Source organism: Apodemus sylvaticus, chromosome 15 (genome assembly GCF_947179515.1).
Source record: "Apodemus sylvaticus chromosome 15, mApoSyl1.1, whole genome shotgun sequence".
NCBI lineage: Eukaryota > Metazoa > Chordata > Mammalia > Rodentia > Muridae > Apodemus > Apodemus sylvaticus.
Window position 1 is genome coordinate 83,090,046 of NC_067486.1, and position 16,424 is coordinate 83,106,469.

At 50.0% G+C, this 16,424-nt stretch overlaps 3 protein-coding genes and 1 non-coding gene across 7 annotated transcripts in view; 3 read left to right on the forward strand and 1 right to left on the reverse strand.

Moving 5' to 3' along the window:
* Dgcr8 (DGCR8 microprocessor complex subunit) overlaps window positions 1-2,163 on the forward strand; it is a 30,111-nt gene extending 27,948 nt beyond the window's left edge. The window contains exon 14 of the mRNA XM_052158921.1: window positions 516-2,163. Within this exon, the coding sequence (XP_052014881.1) occupies window positions 516-599 (84 nt within the window). The 3' untranslated portion in view covers window positions 600-2,163. The remainder of the gene's footprint in view (window positions 1-515) is intronic.
* Window positions 2,164-2,559: 396 nt separating this feature from the next.
* Window positions 2,560-7,075, reverse strand: Trmt2a (tRNA methyltransferase 2 homolog A). Of its 4 annotated transcripts, none has more exons than XM_052158926.1 (12): window positions 6,737-7,075; window positions 5,929-6,473; window positions 5,442-5,550; window positions 5,024-5,205; window positions 4,776-4,890; window positions 4,572-4,687; window positions 4,386-4,497; window positions 3,817-3,939; window positions 3,585-3,660; window positions 3,266-3,382; window positions 3,044-3,140; window positions 2,560-2,964 (listed from the first exon to the last, which is right to left on the reverse strand). In XM_052158926.1, the coding sequence occupies exons 2-12, from the start codon at window positions 6,459-6,461 to the stop codon at window positions 2,736-2,738; spliced, it is 1,809 nt and encodes a 602-aa protein (XP_052014886.1). In that variant the 5' UTR covers window positions 6,462-6,473; window positions 6,737-7,075; the 3' UTR covers window positions 2,560-2,735. The 4 variants fall into 4 exon arrangements, with proteins under 4 accessions (XP_052014886.1, XP_052014884.1, XP_052014885.1 ...); XM_052158924.1 differs by having other exon boundaries at window positions 6,720-7,075; XM_052158925.1 differs by having other exon boundaries at window positions 6,715-7,075.
* Window positions 7,076-7,277: 202 nt separating this feature from the next.
* On the forward strand, window positions 7,278-15,835 carry Ranbp1 (RAN binding protein 1). Its single transcript, XM_052158927.1, has 6 exons — window positions 7,278-7,436; window positions 8,569-8,705; window positions 10,964-11,121; window positions 14,119-14,247; window positions 15,034-15,099; window positions 15,621-15,835. Exons 1-6 carry the CDS (start codon window positions 7,422-7,424, stop codon window positions 15,725-15,727), a joined length of 612 nt encoding a protein of 203 aa, XP_052014887.1. The 5' UTR covers window positions 7,278-7,421; the 3' UTR covers window positions 15,728-15,835.
* On the forward strand, window positions 15,151-15,276 carry LOC127666420 (small nucleolar RNA SNORA77). The gene has a single exon (XR_007973619.1). It is a non-coding gene; the product is annotated as a small nucleolar RNA SNORA77 (small nucleolar RNA).
* Window positions 15,836-16,424: the final 589 nt, after the last annotated feature.

A 16,424-nucleotide genomic window follows, 5' to 3' on the forward strand; every position in this document is an offset into this window, starting at 1 on the left:
TGGCAATATCTTGTAATCCTCCGAGTTAGGAGCATTTCCACCTCTGGTGGAATGGCCCAGGTATGAACACAAGCTCTGAGGACCAAGTGTCTGTTGCCTGTTGCCTTTCTACTGCTCTCAGGTAGGGGTGGGCCTTATCTGCTAGAATAAGAAGGGCTTTCAAATTACAACAATTTTGACTCTTGTTAGGAGATTGTGGTGATCAAAACAAGCCCAAGACACATATTCATTGGGCTTCTGGGCAAGCAAGCAAGACTAGGATGACACTCACCTTGGAGGGGTGGAACCCAGTTTATTGCAAATTCTTCCACTCTGGCTGTCTCTAGATTGCCAGGGAAGCTGCAGCACATGGGAGTCTACCCTATCTGAGATCTCCTGGCCTGGCCTGCTGCTCCCTCTACCTTCCCACCAAGCATTTGTGCTCTCAGAATTGAGGGGCTTACCTATCACCTTTTTACCCTTGTGAACCTCTTTGTTGGGCCCACCTTTAGCATCATTGACCTCTGTTCTTCCAGGAGGAGACTCGGAAGAAACCCAAGATGTCAATTGTGGCATCTGCCCAGCCTGGTGGTGAGCCCTTGTGCACAGTGGATGTATGAGGTAGGCAGCATGGGCCGACAGCGCTACCCAGGAGACCATCAGCCACACATCATGACTCTGCAGCACCAGGCCTCCAACCTAACAACACTCCTGTGGCAGTGTCTGGGCTCTGGCTCTGGCACATAGGGACAGCTGTGACTACACAGTACACATGCAAAGAAGCAGTTGTGGACAAGCTGCTTTCAGTGTGACTGGATATGCTTAAGGATCAGTTATACGTTAACTGCACAAGTGGAAGCTGATAGACAGTTGTAGATCCTGCCTATATGTATCTGCTGCGGACTGTTTTTATGAAGGTTTTCATTAATTTTAGTATACTATATGCACTGACAAGAAGTAATACTTCATTGGTAGATGAGATGGCCAGGTTTTATAGCTTTGGCTGGCCGATGATACCAGGTAGCCACTTTGATAGGGTTCTTTCTGGTGGAGCCACTGAGACTTGGTCAGAAGGTGCAGGTATCCTGTCCTGTAGTACCTGCTTTGTGTGTTTCCCATTTTCTTCTGAAAAAGTTATAACAGAAAGGAAAATTTCAGGCTATTTTGGCTTAAAATAAAATTTTAGCACCAGAAATACTCTTCCAAGATTGCAGTGAAGATACTGAACCATCAAGATACTGAGTGTTAGTCTGGTTGGTTCTTTTTTCTTATCAAGTCTTAATGTCCTAACAGCTGTCTTCTGGATACTGAAGCTTCCACCTCCGATAAACTTTAGCAACAATTTTTTACAGATTTTTGCACAATCAAAGCCCATCTATCTGTTCATCAATTTTTAAAGCTTTTATGATGTTTTAAAATTTGGAAAGAAACTTTTACAGTAAGAATGAAAGATTTAGAATCATGCATTCTAACAGATGGACATGCATAAATAGGAAACGGTGTGCCCCAGAGCTGGCTGGCACATTGTACATAAGTAGTTATGGCGTCTCTTGATCTCAAGGGTAGCTGCTCGCTCTGTGCAGCCAGGTCTAACTAACTTCAGGTGTTTGTCTCCCTGTGCTTATTGGACAGCCGTGTCAATGGGTATTGAGTAGAGGTGTATTTAGAGCCTGTATTCAATACCTGTTCAGAGGGGCTACACTCTACAGTATGCCCCTCACCATGTACCTGGTGCATGGGTGGCGTGCTGTTAGAAAGACAGAACGGCAACTGTGGGCCTCCCAACAGCATTTTCCTCCTCCCTAATCATGTGTGTGACAGCAGTTAATGTCTGTGTTAATCTTGACAAAAAGAACCCTTAATCAAATTGGTACACTTGATTCTTTTTCTGCCTCCCATTCAGTTTTGTTCAGTCTTTTGACTAACCATTGCCCTTAAAACAGACTTAACATTGAAAAAACTTATAGTAATGGTGGTATCTGCAGCCTTACTGACACAGGCACTGTAAACAGGTGCTGCCACACATTCCTGGTCTCCAGTGCCCTCCCTGCCTCTTGCAGGTGGGTGAGGCTTACACAAAGTCATACTGCAAGGGTGGGAGCCTATGATGCTGCTTCTGTGTGTTGGCCAAGGCTGTAGGGTGTACCCTGATGGTGCAAACACATAAAACTGTCCAAAAGGGAATGGCTGGTTTCTTTCTTCTGATGGGAGTGCTGGATATTTGTGGATCTTCAACTGGACAGGACTGTCCTATAGTCAGTTGTGTTATTAAATAAATGCCTTAGTGGACATGCCTAGCTCCTTATGAACTCAGCATAGCTGGTGTTCAGCCATCCTTAGTATTCCCCTGGAGGTACTTGGTTGGTGCTTGGTTATAAAGTGTTCTCTCTGGGGGCTAAATTTAAGCAAGCTCTGGCATTCAGCAGGCATGCACCTTAACCTCAGCACTCAGAAGTTAGTCATAGCGAGCACATCTGTGAGGCTAGTCTGGTCTACATAGGGATGCTGTCTTAGCACATGGTACTAGCACTGGAAAATTGAACATGAAGAGTCAGTTAAGGCTCTGGCTCACCACAGAAATTTCAGTAAAATCAGCAATTGTTTATTCTAGAATCTGGCTATCCCATTATTAGGACACAGGAGTTCGTGCTCTGAACTACAGTAGGCAGGCCTCAAGGCTCACAAATGCTCGGTCATCCTCTACTTAATATTGACCTGTAAGGACCTCCCCAGCTTTCCTGTGCTCCTGTACTGCCCTAGGATGAGAAGGAAGTCTCAGTTTCCTGTGGAGTGGTATCAGGAAGATCTCTTGGGGTTTGAAGGTCTTGATGCTCCAGAGCTCCTATGCCATTGGGGTATTGTTGCATTCTCTCAAACAGGATAAGCATCTCACAGTGTGGAGTCTGTGGGAACAGGTCCACTGCCACAGCCTTGACTGGATGGAATGGGATGCCTTTTACTCGGTTAGATGGGGCCCTGCAGAGACTGGTGGGAAAGAGGTACCAATATTAGCCCCACAGAAATCCTCTAGGCAGCAGGCAGGTATCCTGTGCCACACACTTACTCCACAAAGTTGCCCATGGCTGCCCTGGGGTTGCAGGAAACATAAAGGAGCCGCTTGATATTCTCAGCTTTCCGGATGGCCAGAATCACCTTAGAATCTAGCAAGTCACAGAGGGGCTAGTGATTGAATGCCCAGCACAGGGTTGGTTTTTTTTTGTTTTTTTTTTAACTTCAGGTACTGCCTACCCCCACCCGCACCCCCACCCCCATGAAAGCCACTCACGTAGGCCGGCCCGTGGCGGGTCTAGAACAGCCACAACTTGCTGGGAAGACAGTCTGCTCACCAAGCCTGGCACCAGATCCTCAGCCCTGCCGCAGTGGAACTCAACATTGCTCAGCTCTAGAGATAATGACAGTTGTCAGTAGACTGGGCCTGCCACTGACTGGGATGGCCTGCCAGGCTTAGGTGGCACGCAGGCCAACATGACATGCCTCAGCACTCCGTTCCTCGGAAGATCCTAATATCTCAAGACATTGTAGGCACAGAGAAGTACACAGAGGTTCCAGAGCACCTGTCTGTTGTGCGATGCAAAGGTTCTCACCATTGTTGAGGGCGTTCATACGGGCATCCTCCACAGCTTCCTGGCACAGTTCAATCCCGACTACTCTCTTCACTTTCTGAGATGGAAAGATAGATAAGCCCCATTGCCCTGGTTGCTTGGGAAAGAGACACAGCACAACGTGGTTATATCAAGGACAGGGTAGGAAGTAGCCTTGGCCTCTGGGCTCATGACAACAGAGTAGGGTGGTCTTACCTAGGGCTGGGAGGCTTACCGGAGCCAGAGCCAGGCCTATGGTGCCGGTGCCACAGCACACGTCCAGCACTGTGCTGCCCCCATCTAGCTGGGCCCATTCTCGGATGACTGTGTAGAGCACCTCAGCTGCAGGTGTGTTTACCTGGAGGTTAGTTAGCCATAGTATACTCTAGTGTAGGCTAGTATCCCACACTGCTTGGATCCCATTCTTTCTACATGCCAGTGATCTCACCCAGCCTCTTAAAAACCAAATCCTTAAAACAGAACCCCATCCATGGGAAGTTTTCCTCCTGACATCACAACTTCCCTCAGGGCAACTAAGAGTGACTGCATACCTCATGCTAAAGACCTTCGACTATCCCCATATGGACTATCTCCATAGGGTCTTTCCAACAGTGATAGTAGCAGAAGGCAACAAGGCCATGCATATCAGTAGGGGTAACTGCAAAGGGGCCAATCACTAGGAAATAACCCTTATTATCCTATACCTTATTCCAAGGGACCTGAATGTTCTCTATAAATCTCTCTTTGAGGCTAGTTACTGGCTTCCCTCCCTGTGTGTCTTTATGCTCACAAAGGGTATGCTACCTGGAAGAATGCATGAGGGGAGATGCGGAAGGTCAGGCCGAGCAGGTCTTCCTGGATGCACTGGTCACCAGCCATATGTTCCAGGGGCAGGCCTTCCTGGCTGGGAGTTTTTCTACATAAGAGAAAGCAAACCTGTCAGGGTCATTGGCCTGTTTGACCCCTCCTACCTCCACTTGGGTTCCTCACCTCTGTCCTTCCTCCACAAAGTAGAGGGAGGTCACCCCACTGGCCTTGCCTGGCCCCTCCATGAAGTGGTACCCCAGAGAGGCCTTAAGTCCTGCCACCTCCTCAGGGCTCAGTTTCTGTAGTAGAGAATATAAAATGCCCATCAGGCAACGCAAAGCTAACCTCCACCAGACGCATCCCCCCTACAGGAGCACCACCTGAGACCTGGGGATGGAAGTAGGCAATGGCCATGGCCTGGCCTCGGCGACTGGTGCGGACAGTCAGCTGCTTCCAGTGGCCTGTGTATGTCTCAGGGTCATATGCCGAGTATGGGGTGGAACTGAAGAAACCACAGGTGTACTCAGTGTGCGCCTGTCTGTCCTGGCACCCTGTCCCCTTACCCCACATCCGTAACTGCCAGTGCAGATGGATCAGGGACTTCCCAGAAGCCCAGCCCCAGGCAAGGTCCCCACCGGATGAATTCCTGGAAGGTCTTCACCACCTGCTTAGTGGCCTCTGGAATGTGCACAGTGTCGAAGGGAGCTGCCACAGCACATGTTCCACCCTTGTACTTGCCAACTCGGCAGCCAACAGTGTTGTCCTCGCCATCTACCCCAACTCCGACTAGAAATTCACACTTATTCCGATACTCAGTCTGTAGAAGAGAATGTAGCAGAGTCGGATTTCAGCCTTGATTACCCACCACTGGAAGTAATACCATAGTGAACAAGAGGCCCAAATTTGCCCGCGGGGTGGCCGACAGAACATGGTTTTACTGCTGGTTTATCAACCTTGGGAAGAAATGGGAAGCAAGAAAAATGTAAAAGTATAATAAAACTGACATGAACAAGGCCAGCCTCCCCACCCCCAACAGAATGGGATTTCTCTGACCTGCTGCGGTGATGGCTTGACACCCTCCAGGGGGCAACATGCTTTATTGTGCTGTTGTCTCTGCAAAAGCAGCCAGGGTAGCAGGGCGCGATTAGTGCTCCCAATTTCTCTGCAGGATGAAATCCATCATGGTGGGACTTAGCATTGTTCCCCATCCATACTGGGCAATTCCTCTGCGACCTCACTATCGCACTGCCATGGGCCTTATGAGTTCTTTAGTTGACCACTTTGGACTCTCAGCCTAATGGTACGTGTGACCCTGTAATCATGTGATCCCCAGCCAGAACTTTTTGTTGTTACTTTGTAATTTTGCTAATGTTATGAATCATAATGTAAATGTATGTTTCTGATGGTCTTTGGCAACGGTGCCCCACAGGTTGAGAACCATTGACACAAATCCTATGAGTGTCCTGAATTGCTTACAAGGCTAGTGGACCAGGCCGAGAGCATAACCCAGCTCTGCTCAGGGTGTCAGTGCCACACTCACTTGGCCAGTTTCTGTAGCACCCGTTCACATTCCAGTCGCTTCTGCTCCAGCTGCTCAGTGTAGGGCACTGTCCAAAGGGGGGTCACCACATCGGCAATCTGTGTCACTGGTGGCTCGCTATCACCTTCTTGCTGCCTCTTCCTAGCCATGGGGTCAGCCTTAGGTCGGGCCATGCGTACACTGAGCTGACGGCCTTTCCAGAGAGCACCGTGCAGCACTCGCAAGGCTTTGTCTCGTTCAGCAGCGCTGCGAAACGTTACAAAGGCACATGGTGGTTGTCCAAAGAGTTTGATTTTGTGGGATTGTAGGCCAAAACGGCCTAAAAAACGCCGGACATCACTGAAGCTGGCGTGGCGAGGTACATTTAGGAGCTCCAGTTTAAAGATCTCTGAGGTGAACAAGTCATCCCTAATGTAGCTATAGAGCCCAGGCTGAGTTCCAGGCCCTGCAGCTGGCCCCGGGCCCTCTTCCTCTCGACATAGTGGGGCTGCAGAGCTGTGTACTGCACTGGCATCCTGGCTGCAGTCCTCCATATGCTGCGGAACCTATGTGGGAACAGATGGCCCAGGCTGAAGGTTGTCACTACTATGACTACTGCCTCTGACTTGCTCCCAAACCGCTGACAGCTCTCCATTAGTGCGCACTACACGCAGCCCTGGCCAAACTCAGTCTTTTACTTTTGAGACCCAATTCTCCCCCCATCCTATCTTTGACCCGACAGTAATGACTGCTGCCCAAACCCACCTCCGCCCACCCCGTCCACTTCTCCTGCATGTCTCCCTTTGCTTTACTTCCGTGTCCAGCTCACTCATCGCCTGGCTCGTCTGTTGCCTGGACCAGGGTGCTTCGCGAGGACCACCAGCTAGGCCTCTCACACAGGGCTCAGAGAGGAGGTACGCCGCCGTGAAGGTATACCGCAGCCCCACGCGGACTCAAGCCTCGGGTGCGCAAAGCTGGGACTGAGGGCTGCGGATGCACCGCCGCTCCCCAGGAGCTGGCGACGGACACACGCTTCGCCTGCCTTCGGTCGGCCAGCGCACGCTAGCCGCGTCTCACTGCTCCAAGGGCTTGGCTTCCGATGACGTCACCGCCACGCGCCGAGTCCCTCCTGATCCTTCCAGCAGCCGCTCACGCTAGCGTCAGAGGCGCTCACAGCTTGCAGACGGAAGTGCGCGCGTGGGTCGCCGGGAGAGCGCGCTCCCCTGGCTGAGGCGCGGCCGGGCATGCGCCGCGGGCGTTTTGGCGGGAAGCACGGGGCGGGCCGGACAATGAATGTCCGCAGTCAGAGCCAATAAAGCTGCACTGGTTTTGAATCACTGCGCGTTTCCCGCCGCTGGGGTCAGGGGTCAGGGTTCGGGTCGGGGGGCGGAGGGAAGAGCGGACGGGCGGGAGACGCCGGCGCCAGACGCGGAGGAAAGGAGCTGCTACTAGCCGCCCAGAGGCCGCCGAGCCAGCGACGCCTGAGCTAGTCGAGCCGCCGTCGCCGCGCCCCCATGGCGGCCGCCAAGGTACAGGGATGCCCGGGTGGGGCCGGACAGGCCGAGAGGCAAGGGCCGCTTTGGGCGGCCACGTGGGCGGCCCGCGCCTCGGCCTCCAACCCTCGCTGGCTTGCGGGTTCGGGGCCTGTCGAGACGCCTAGGCCTGGGGTGCTCGAGGTCTTTGGGGTCCGGGAATGGGAGCTGCTGGCCAAGACTCCGATCTCGGGGGCTGCAGGGCGTCGCGTGACCTTGTGGTCTGCGGAAGAACAGCCGTGGCCAAACTGTGCTCCCGGCTTCACCTGGGGACCCGGAGGCGGCCGATCTCCTTCGTCGTGGCCCACTTGGGATCTTTCCATTAGCGCCGGCAATCCTCCTTTCAGTTGCCCCCAGACCCTTCATTCATTAGGTCATTCCGCCCTCGGTGGGGGAAGCTAGCGTCCCGGCGCACGGTACAGATACTAGACGCGCGGACTCTGGGCGGGGGCGGCTTTGTTGGTGGCTCGTGTGTCGGCCGCAGCTTAGCCGCAGTGCTGAGAAACCGAACGAAAGGTTTCTACTTCTTTATCCTGTTGAGTTAGGTAGTCAGTGATTTTTCTGTGCTATCAAAGCACGTGATCTTGTCAGATTTAAACGTGCATGCCCTTGTAATTCTCCAAGTTGGGTCAGAATCTTAGGGCTTATTTGTCATACTTTTTAAAGCTTCTTTCAGCTTAAAATTTCAAGCTTGGGTAAAATTGTTGGAGGGATTGTAAATTCATGTAGATGCTAGTTCTCTCATAGGTTCCTAGTAAATTAACAAGTATTAGGATAGTCCTCAGTAAGAACTGTTACGGTTGCTCTTCCTTTTGAGTTTATCATGTTCTTTTTATGGCGGGTATCATTTTATTTTACAGAAGAGGGAGTTTTTCCCAAGCTACTTTGCCAAGGACTTGGCTGTGTGTTGATGTTTGAGTGTGTAGGAGGATTGTCAAAATCCATTGTCTTGTTTCATGATATCCTGTGGGTTTTGTGATGCTGGTTGTAAATACAATCAGATGACAAGACGAAGGCTTAATTTCCAGTTTGGGGGAGGCCTGTCTTCATTTTCCAGGTGCCATTTGATGATGCCCTCTGTGGACCAAGTCCACCAGCCAGCAGCATCACTTCTACCCTCTCTACACAGGACAGTCACGAGGACCATGATACTTCCACAGAGAACGCAGATGAGTCCAACCATGACCCCCAGTTCGAACCAATAGTTTCTCTTCCTGAGCAAGAAATTAAAACGCTGGAGGAAGATGAAGAGGAACTTTTTAAAATGTAAGTCAGCTAAGATGTCCTGGAAGTATCTTTAGATGGGCTGACTGAAACAGAAAGAAAAGAGTGAACAGGAAACAGCTCTTAGCAGGGCATTTCTTTTAAAATTTGCAGTGCCCAAACATAACCACGTATGTATTCCTCTTCAATTTCTAGAGGAGCCAGTCAAGCTAGGAATTCTGTTCCTTGTATTATTTCTCTTTTAGGTATAGGCCTTAGTGGTGCTTTCTGGCATAGCCTCTTTGTGATTTCTGTCTGGAATTGCACAGAAGAATTCTAGGGTGGCTGGGCACACTGATTTCTGTGAATTTCATGGCTTGGACCCAACTTGATAAAGGCTGTTTTAAGAAAGTGCCTGGAGTTGTTGTATGGTGACTAGTCTTAACAATGAAAACTCAACCATTTCTCTGCCAAAAACTGGTCCCTGTTCCCTGTGGCCAGTCTTGTGAAGGGTGTCCTCATCACTGTTCTGTCACCTCGGTGCCTCCAGCAGGTTGTGGTGACTCACACCTTTAGTCTCAGCACTTGGGAGGCAGGGGCAGGCAGATTGATTTCTGTGGATTGTAGGTCAATCTGGTCTATATAAAAAAGTGCTAGGACTAGGTAGGTGGTGAGACTTTTTTGCGGGGTTAGGGCTCCCTTTCTTTATTGAGCAGAGTTCTCTTGGCTTTTCTTTCTGCTTTGTTTCTATTGTCTTAACTGTGTACCTTAAAGATGAAGGCTTGTTTAGCTCTTGTTGGTTTTTATGTGTGTGGGTGCTTTGCCTACGTTGATGTCTGTGGCTACACAATATGCTGAAGGAGGCCAGAAGACAGTAGTGGAATCCTTGGGACAGTGTGAGTTGCCATTTGGAGCTCTGGAAGAACAGCCAGGGTGTGGCCCAGGTGTGCATCCCTCTCTGTCCAGGGGATTCCTGACTGTGTAGCCCTGGCTGTCCTGGAACTCACTCAGTAGATCAGGCTGGCCTCGAACTCGGAAATCCACCTCCCTCTGCCTCTGCCTCCCAAGTGCAGGGATTACAGGTGTGCGCCACCACCGCCCGGCCTTACTGGCTTTTCTTACAGGAGTGCAAAGCTTTAGAAAGTATGAGATCTGAGAGTGTAGTGCTAGCAGCGGTAAGGACCTCAGTCTCATCTTAATGTAGCAGTGTATCATGTAGTAAAATCAAGAGAATTTGCTAATGTCAAATTTTCAAGTATGCCTGAGGTGTTAAATAAAGGTTCCTCTGCTCTGAAGTGAGGGAAGGAGGGAGGCCTGCCCAAGGAGAGCCACAAGTGTACCTTTGTACTACCTAGAAGGTGGTGGTCCAGAGCTCTGTTCACAACAGTGGGTGAGGATAGCATCTTCCTGAGTTATGTGGTACTTGATTTTGTCAACTTGATGCCACCCCAGTGTCCTTGGTATAGTTCTGGAGACAGCATATTGTGCCTTGATACAAGGGCCTTTGAGCTCTCTCTCTCTCTCTCTCTCTCTCTCTGTGTGTGTGTGTGTGTGTGTGTGTTTGTTTTGGATTTGGTTTTTTTGAGACAGGGTTTCTCTGTATAGCCCTGGCTGTCCTGGAACTCACTCTGTAGACCAGGCAGACTGGTCTCGAACTCAGAAATCCACCTGCCTCTGCCTCCCAGAGTGCTGGGATTACAGGCGTGCGCCACCACCTGCCGGCTCTTTGAGCTTTCTCTTAAGGAGGTAAGTGAATACATAGTCTCCCTGAACAAGACTGAATTTGGAGGAGAGCAGAGGCTTTGTAAGAGCAAATGTGGCCTCAAAGGAAGGGTGCTGACTTGACCCAAGGGACAGCTAGCTGTACTGCACTCATTGCAGGTACTGGGTGCCTGAACCCTGGAGACTATGAAAGGTTCCTTCTGACAGGGAGCTGTGGCTAGGCCTGTGGAAGATAAGATTCCTAAGGTTTTATGTAGTTACAGGGCATTCATGTAGTGTAAGTAGGTGGCCCAGACCTGCAGCTTCTTTACCCTACCGTGAGCCATGTGCATCTTTAGATGTGTCTCTGGGAAAAAATCCTTTGCTGTGAATAGCTTTCTGGCTATGAAGTAAACGCAGCCTGGAGCCTGTTGGGCTGTTGTGCTCCCATGGGTGTATTTTGCCTAGTAATTTTGGTGCCCAAAGGCCTTAAAAGTGTTTTGGGGAGGGCACGGTATCCAACAGTCTCCTTATGGTCCCCAGAACGGCGCTCCTTTGTGGCAGCTGGTCCAGGGGCGTCCCTCCCTGTCCAGATGATTCCTTCCTGGCTTTTCTTACAGGCGTGCAAAGCTGTTCCGGTTCGCTTCAGAGAACGACCTCCCAGAGTGGAAGGAGCGAGGCACCGGGGATGTGAAGCTGCTGAAGCATAAGGAGAAAGGGACCATCCGCCTCCTCATGAGGAGGGACAAGACCTTGAAGATCTGCGCCAACCACTACAGTAGGTGTCCTTCAGGTCTCAGACCCTAGAACTTGGTGCTGGTTACGGGGGTGGGGGGCATGTTTATGATACTTACTGAACTTGAGTCTTTCTGAAACAAGTCTCTGAACTCTGACAGTAAGACTCAAGATGGGTCCAGGTGGATACAGACCCAGCTTAGGCTTGGATGGTGATGTGTGTTACCTGGCAAGTTGGGGCTGTCCTGTGCTGAAGCTGCTGTCTTGTTACTTTCTGATATGTTCTACTACTCCCTTTGAGGTGTTCCCTGGGATGATACAGGGAGGGAACAGTCTGGCAAGGAGGTAAATGAGGGCTTTGGGCACACCTATGGGTGTGATCTTGTGTGTCTAGAAAGAGGTGTCAACAAGCCACCCCTCCCTATTTGTGTAGATCCATCTTGGGCTGTGTAAAAAGTACATGGGTTTTTACACCCTCCTTTGCCTAGAAATAATGCACTATAGCTGGGCAGGGTTGACATTTTTCTAACTATACTGTCTACTGCTGAGTCACGTTCCCTGTTACCTGCCATCTTGAGTCTCACCCTGGCAGCTCCTACTTCATCCATTGTCTCCACCCAGGACATCCTTACTGAGATCAGAAGTCCCATCTTAACTTTCTTCCCCCAACAGTAGGCTGATCAGCTCTTTATAACCAATCAGGTGAGGGGGAAATTTTTATACATCATTGAGATGGGGGATGGATGCTTCAGTAATCATGACAGTATCAATGTCCAGACTGTAACAAGATCTCTGGGCACAGTGCACAAAACCATCCTCCAACGGGCTACTCTTGATCCTGGTAGATTCTCTAATGCAAAAATCTACATTTTCTAAACTTGAAAACATTTCTTTTTCTTTTGGTGGGGCTGGGGTCCATGTGTAGACCAAAGAACAACTTCGTGTGTTGTTGACACTTTCACATGGATTTTCAGATTGGATCACTGAGCTTGTGTAGCTAGCGATTTTATCTACTGAACACGTGTTTTCTTTGCTTTGTGCGTGTATGTGCCGTGGCTGTAGCAGTTGAAGGGCAACTTGTAGGGGCCGGTTCTCCTCTTACCTTGTGGTTCTAGGGATGGAACTGATGAGGCCTGTAAAGGGCCTTTTTCCTGAGACAGCCTACAGCCTGCCTCTACAGATTACACTTTCTAGCCATCAGGATCTTTTGTCCTGGATGCATAGGCAGACTATAGGTAAGATCAGGGTATAGGGCTTAACAGGTGGTTTGCTGAGACAGGGGCATGAGAAAGATCGTTGCCTTCCCTATCCCACAGTTGCCTCAGTCTCCTCTCAGCCCCGATTCGGAACATTCCCTGGGGGAGGGAGAATCGAGGTGCTCCCCGGCGAGCAGGTAGTCTTCGTCCTCTCCACTTGGGCCCTGGTGGAACTCCTGTCTCCTGGACCCAACAGGTTGTGGGTCAAGGTTGGGCATTGATTAGTCACTGTTCTGTGGCTGTGATGAGATCTCGTACCACAGCACTTGTAAAGGGCATTAATTGGTAGTTTGCTCACAGATCCAGAGGGTTAGTCCACTATCATGTCAGGAAGCATTTACGTAGTTGCTAAGTGAGAGCTTTACATCCTGATCCACGGGCAGCAGTTGGAAGGAGACACTAGGCCTGCTGGCATCAGCTTCTGAGGTGCAGAGCCCACTCCCAGTGACACACTTCTTTCAACCAAGCCACACCTACTCCAACAAGGGCGCTCCTCCTAATCTTTTCAAACTGTTCTGCAACTGAGAACCAAGCATGCAAATCTGAGCCTCTGAGGGGCATTCTCATCTGAACCACAGGCATCAAGTGATGTATGGGGAAAGTAAGACTGGACAGTGTACAGTTTCTAAGACCACTGTTGGGCTGCTGTGGCTCAAATCTCAGGTTCCAACTTTAAGCAGTCATGTGTGGTCAGAGGGCCTGCTTCCCTGAAATCCTGGAAATACTGCCAAGGGTCCAGGGTCCAGTGGCTGGGCATCTACACCAGTGAGGGATGACCAGACTTTCAGTGGAGGACAGCTATCTGTCAGTGCTTAGCTCTCCCTTGGTTCTGTATAGGACCTGAGGAATTCAGAATAAACATGTCTGGGTCTTATTTTGACTTACTTTCTTATTTTCCATGGCACACTAGCATTTGTCATGGGATTCTGGTATCCATTGCTTGTGTTCTTCTTGGACTATAGCAGGCTAAATAGTAACACTGATAGCCCTGCTTTCAGGCTCCTTTGCCTCTGTGTTCCCACCTTTCAGTCAGCCAGGTTCATGCTGGTGTGGGCATGTGTTTGTAGCCATATGTTGGTTACCCTTAGGAAGGTTTGAGCTGGAGTAAGTGCCCTTAAAACGTTAGGAGGTAGAGCCTGTGCTTCAGGACCCTGCGCTTGTTCCTACATAAGAACTGTTCTGGTTTTAAGCAGATGTGGTTTGCATTGGGGTGTAGAGTTTATAGGCCTATATTTTAAAATTCCTTCTGAGTGGAATATCTACACTTCTTTTAAGATTCTAATGACAAATCAAGGTGTGATGTCACCAAACTATGCTCTGGGAACCAGTGAGTATATTGGGCTTTCTTAAAGAGCAAAGGTGAGGGATTATTTATTGGTGCTCCGTACCCCGTCAGGCTGTACCAGGAAAGCTTTGACCCAGCAGGGAAGATGGCTTCTCCTTTAGTCTTTCCCAACCTAATACTCTAGCCCCTCCTGAGGGAGAGCACATGCGGTTAGGGCAGAATTGCACACAGCCAGTGGTAGGAAGTAGCTGGAGACTCGGGTGGGGTCTCTGACCTTGAGGGGATGTAACCAGTCAAGCCCAGCTGGGCTAATTTGCACGTGGGCAGAGTTGGATACCCCAGTATGGTGGTTGCTTGGCTCAGAGGGTAATCAGGTACAACCGCCTGGATCTCAGATTCTAAACTTTATGTTGGCTGAAGTGGGTTCCCTCACTTGGTGAGCAAGTTGGTGAGGGCTGGGTAAGGTTTGGCCACTGTCCTCACAGGCCTCTCTCCCTAGTCACGCCGATGATGGAGCTGAAGCCGAATGCTGGCAGTGACCGAGCCTGGGTCTGGAATACCCACGCTGACTTCGCCGATGAGTGCCCCAAGCCTGAGCTGCTCGCCATCCGCTTCCTAAATGCTGAGAGTAAGCAGAACTTGCCCAACTGTGGGTCGCCTGCTGGGCAGCTGATGTTAGCCCAAAGCATGCAGAGCCTCTGAAATTCTAGGGGTCTGTATAAACAGTTGTTGCATCCAGTTGACTCCCATCAGGTGTGTGGAACCAGAGACACACCCTAGAGTTTTCTCCTGCTGCTGCTTCTGCTTGGTTTCTGGTTCCTCAAGACTGGGACACTGGTGTCCCCTACGGACGCTTAGGCACCTGTACCAGCAAAGACTGCAGAGATCTGCAAGCCCTGGCTGATCTCTCTTCCATGGGGGAATCTTTCTAGTCTGAATTGCCACAAAGCTGTGCCCTGGGGATCATGGAGAGTCAGCAGGTACCACGGCAAATGCCCTAGTGGCTGGTGCTCTTGTGAAAGTGAGCCTTGCCCTTGGTCTGGGAGTATAATGTGTATCTGGTAGCCCTTCCAACATGGAGCCTATAGTAAGAAGAGCTTTGGCCCTTGGCTGTCTGATTGTGATAGACAGCTAGCTGAGCAGAGTCAACGGCCTCAGGAGGGACTCACTGCAGGTATTGAATAGTCAGAATTTGCCATTGGGGCTGGGCGTGGTAATGCTTGCCTCTAATCTCTGTAGAGGCAGTAGAGGCGGAGGCAGATGGATCTCTTGAGTTCCAGGACAGCCAGGGATATGTACCAGGCTCCTGTCTAGAAAAATAACATTGAGGACCATGCGTTGGCTCTTCAAAACTTTAGGATATTGCCAGACTACTTTGAGAAACTTCAGACATTAGTCCCTTCTCTTTTTACAGATGCACAAAAGTTCAAAACAAAGTTTGAAGAATGCAGGAAAGAAATTGAAGAGAGAGAAAAGAAAGGTGACGTGGTGCCCTGTGGGTGATGAGGGCAGTGGGCTGTGGAGTGTCTGTGCAGATTCACTCTGCACCTGGCTGCAGCTCCAGTCTGGTGCTTTTTCCATCTGCCAAAGAAACGATCCAGAGTGCTGTGGCTGCCTCCGACTGTCAGAGGCAGTGCAGCTGCCTGGGGACACCGCCTGACGCCTTGTAGGCTTTGGCCTCATGTTGGCCTCAGAGCATTTGTGGTCAGTTTCAGGTACAGAGCTGAGTCACAGCTCTTTGGAACCCACCAGGAGTGAAAGGGCTTTTAAGATATATTCCTCGTTTTTGCAACGAATTCTGTTTTCTGTTCTTCTGGAGCAGACAGGGCCTGGGTTAGTAAGTGACCACACACAACCAGCAGCTTGCTGGGCCCATCTGTGGGGACTGGTGGGTGATGCTTGGGGAACAGGTTGAGCCTGCACACTAGGTGAGTGCCAAGAGCAGTGCGGGCTCACAGCTAGACTTGACTGTTGTCTTACTGTGATTGCCTGTTTTTGCAGGACCAGGCAAAAATGATAATGCCGAAAAGGTGGCTGAGAAGCTGGAAGCCCTTTCAGTGAGGGAGGCCAGAGACGACGCTGAAGAGAAGTCTGAGGAGAAGCAGTGAATCACTCTGTCGTTTTCCTTTCCTTTTCTTTTTAAAAATTTGTCCTACCCTTTAAGGTTTGTTTTTATTCTGTTTTTACAAGGGACTTTATAAAGAACTGAATTCCAACCTTCAGGTGTTTTTTTTTTTTTGTTTTGTTTTGTTTTGTTTTTGTTTTTGACTTTTTTCCCTCCAAGTTTTGACACCATTGAATATGACTTCAGAAATCCATTCCCCAGTCATGAAAATGTACTGTGCTAACTTTCTTTTCCATAGTGGAAACACTTATTTATAGTCATCAAAAATAGTGAATAAAAAATTCCTTTGAAAACCTGGACCAGCTGACAAGGCTGTGTTAGGGGTGGGGAAAGTGTCTGTCCTGGAGGTCTCCCTGGCCACCTGTGCACCAGCCTGGTTTTCTCTTAGGAGAACACTTTTGTCAAAGTGTTTTTCTGTGGCTCTTAAGAACCAATGGACACTAGGGTAGTGGCTGATGCTGGAGGCCACTGGGTGGTTGTTCTGCTAGTGGCATTCAGGGCCAAGGTGGACTGCTTCAACTCTTGCTTTGTGCTGGTGTGTGTGTGTGTGTGTGTGTGTGTGTGTGTGTGTAAGTGCTTTCGCCTTGGTGAAGGGAGATGGTAGGTAGCTAAACAGATCTGGCCATAGGAAAAACTGGTTTTGATTGGCTCTGGCTAATAGAGCAGCTCTCAGCCACCGT

Coding starts and splice junctions, on each gene's coding strand:
- Trmt2a (XM_052158922.1), bottom strand. CDS start 6,702: ATGCAGGAGAAGTGGACGGGGTGGGCGGAG. Junction 3,661..3,816: donor TAGGCCTGGCTCTGGCTCCG/GTAAGCCTCCCA, acceptor TTTCCATCTCAG/AAAGTGAAGAGAGTAGTCGG. Junction 3,383..3,584: donor TATGAACGCCCTCAACAATG/GTGAGAACCTTT, acceptor CATTATCTCTAG/AGCTGAGCAATGTTGAGTTC.
- Ranbp1 (XM_052158927.1), top strand. Junction 8,706..10,963: donor GAAGAGGAACTTTTTAAAAT/GTAAGTCAGCTA, acceptor CTTTTCTTACAG/GCGTGCAAAGCTGTTCCGGT. Junction 14,248..15,033: donor CCGCTTCCTAAATGCTGAGA/GTAAGCAGAACT, acceptor CTCTTTTTACAG/ATGCACAAAAGTTCAAAACA.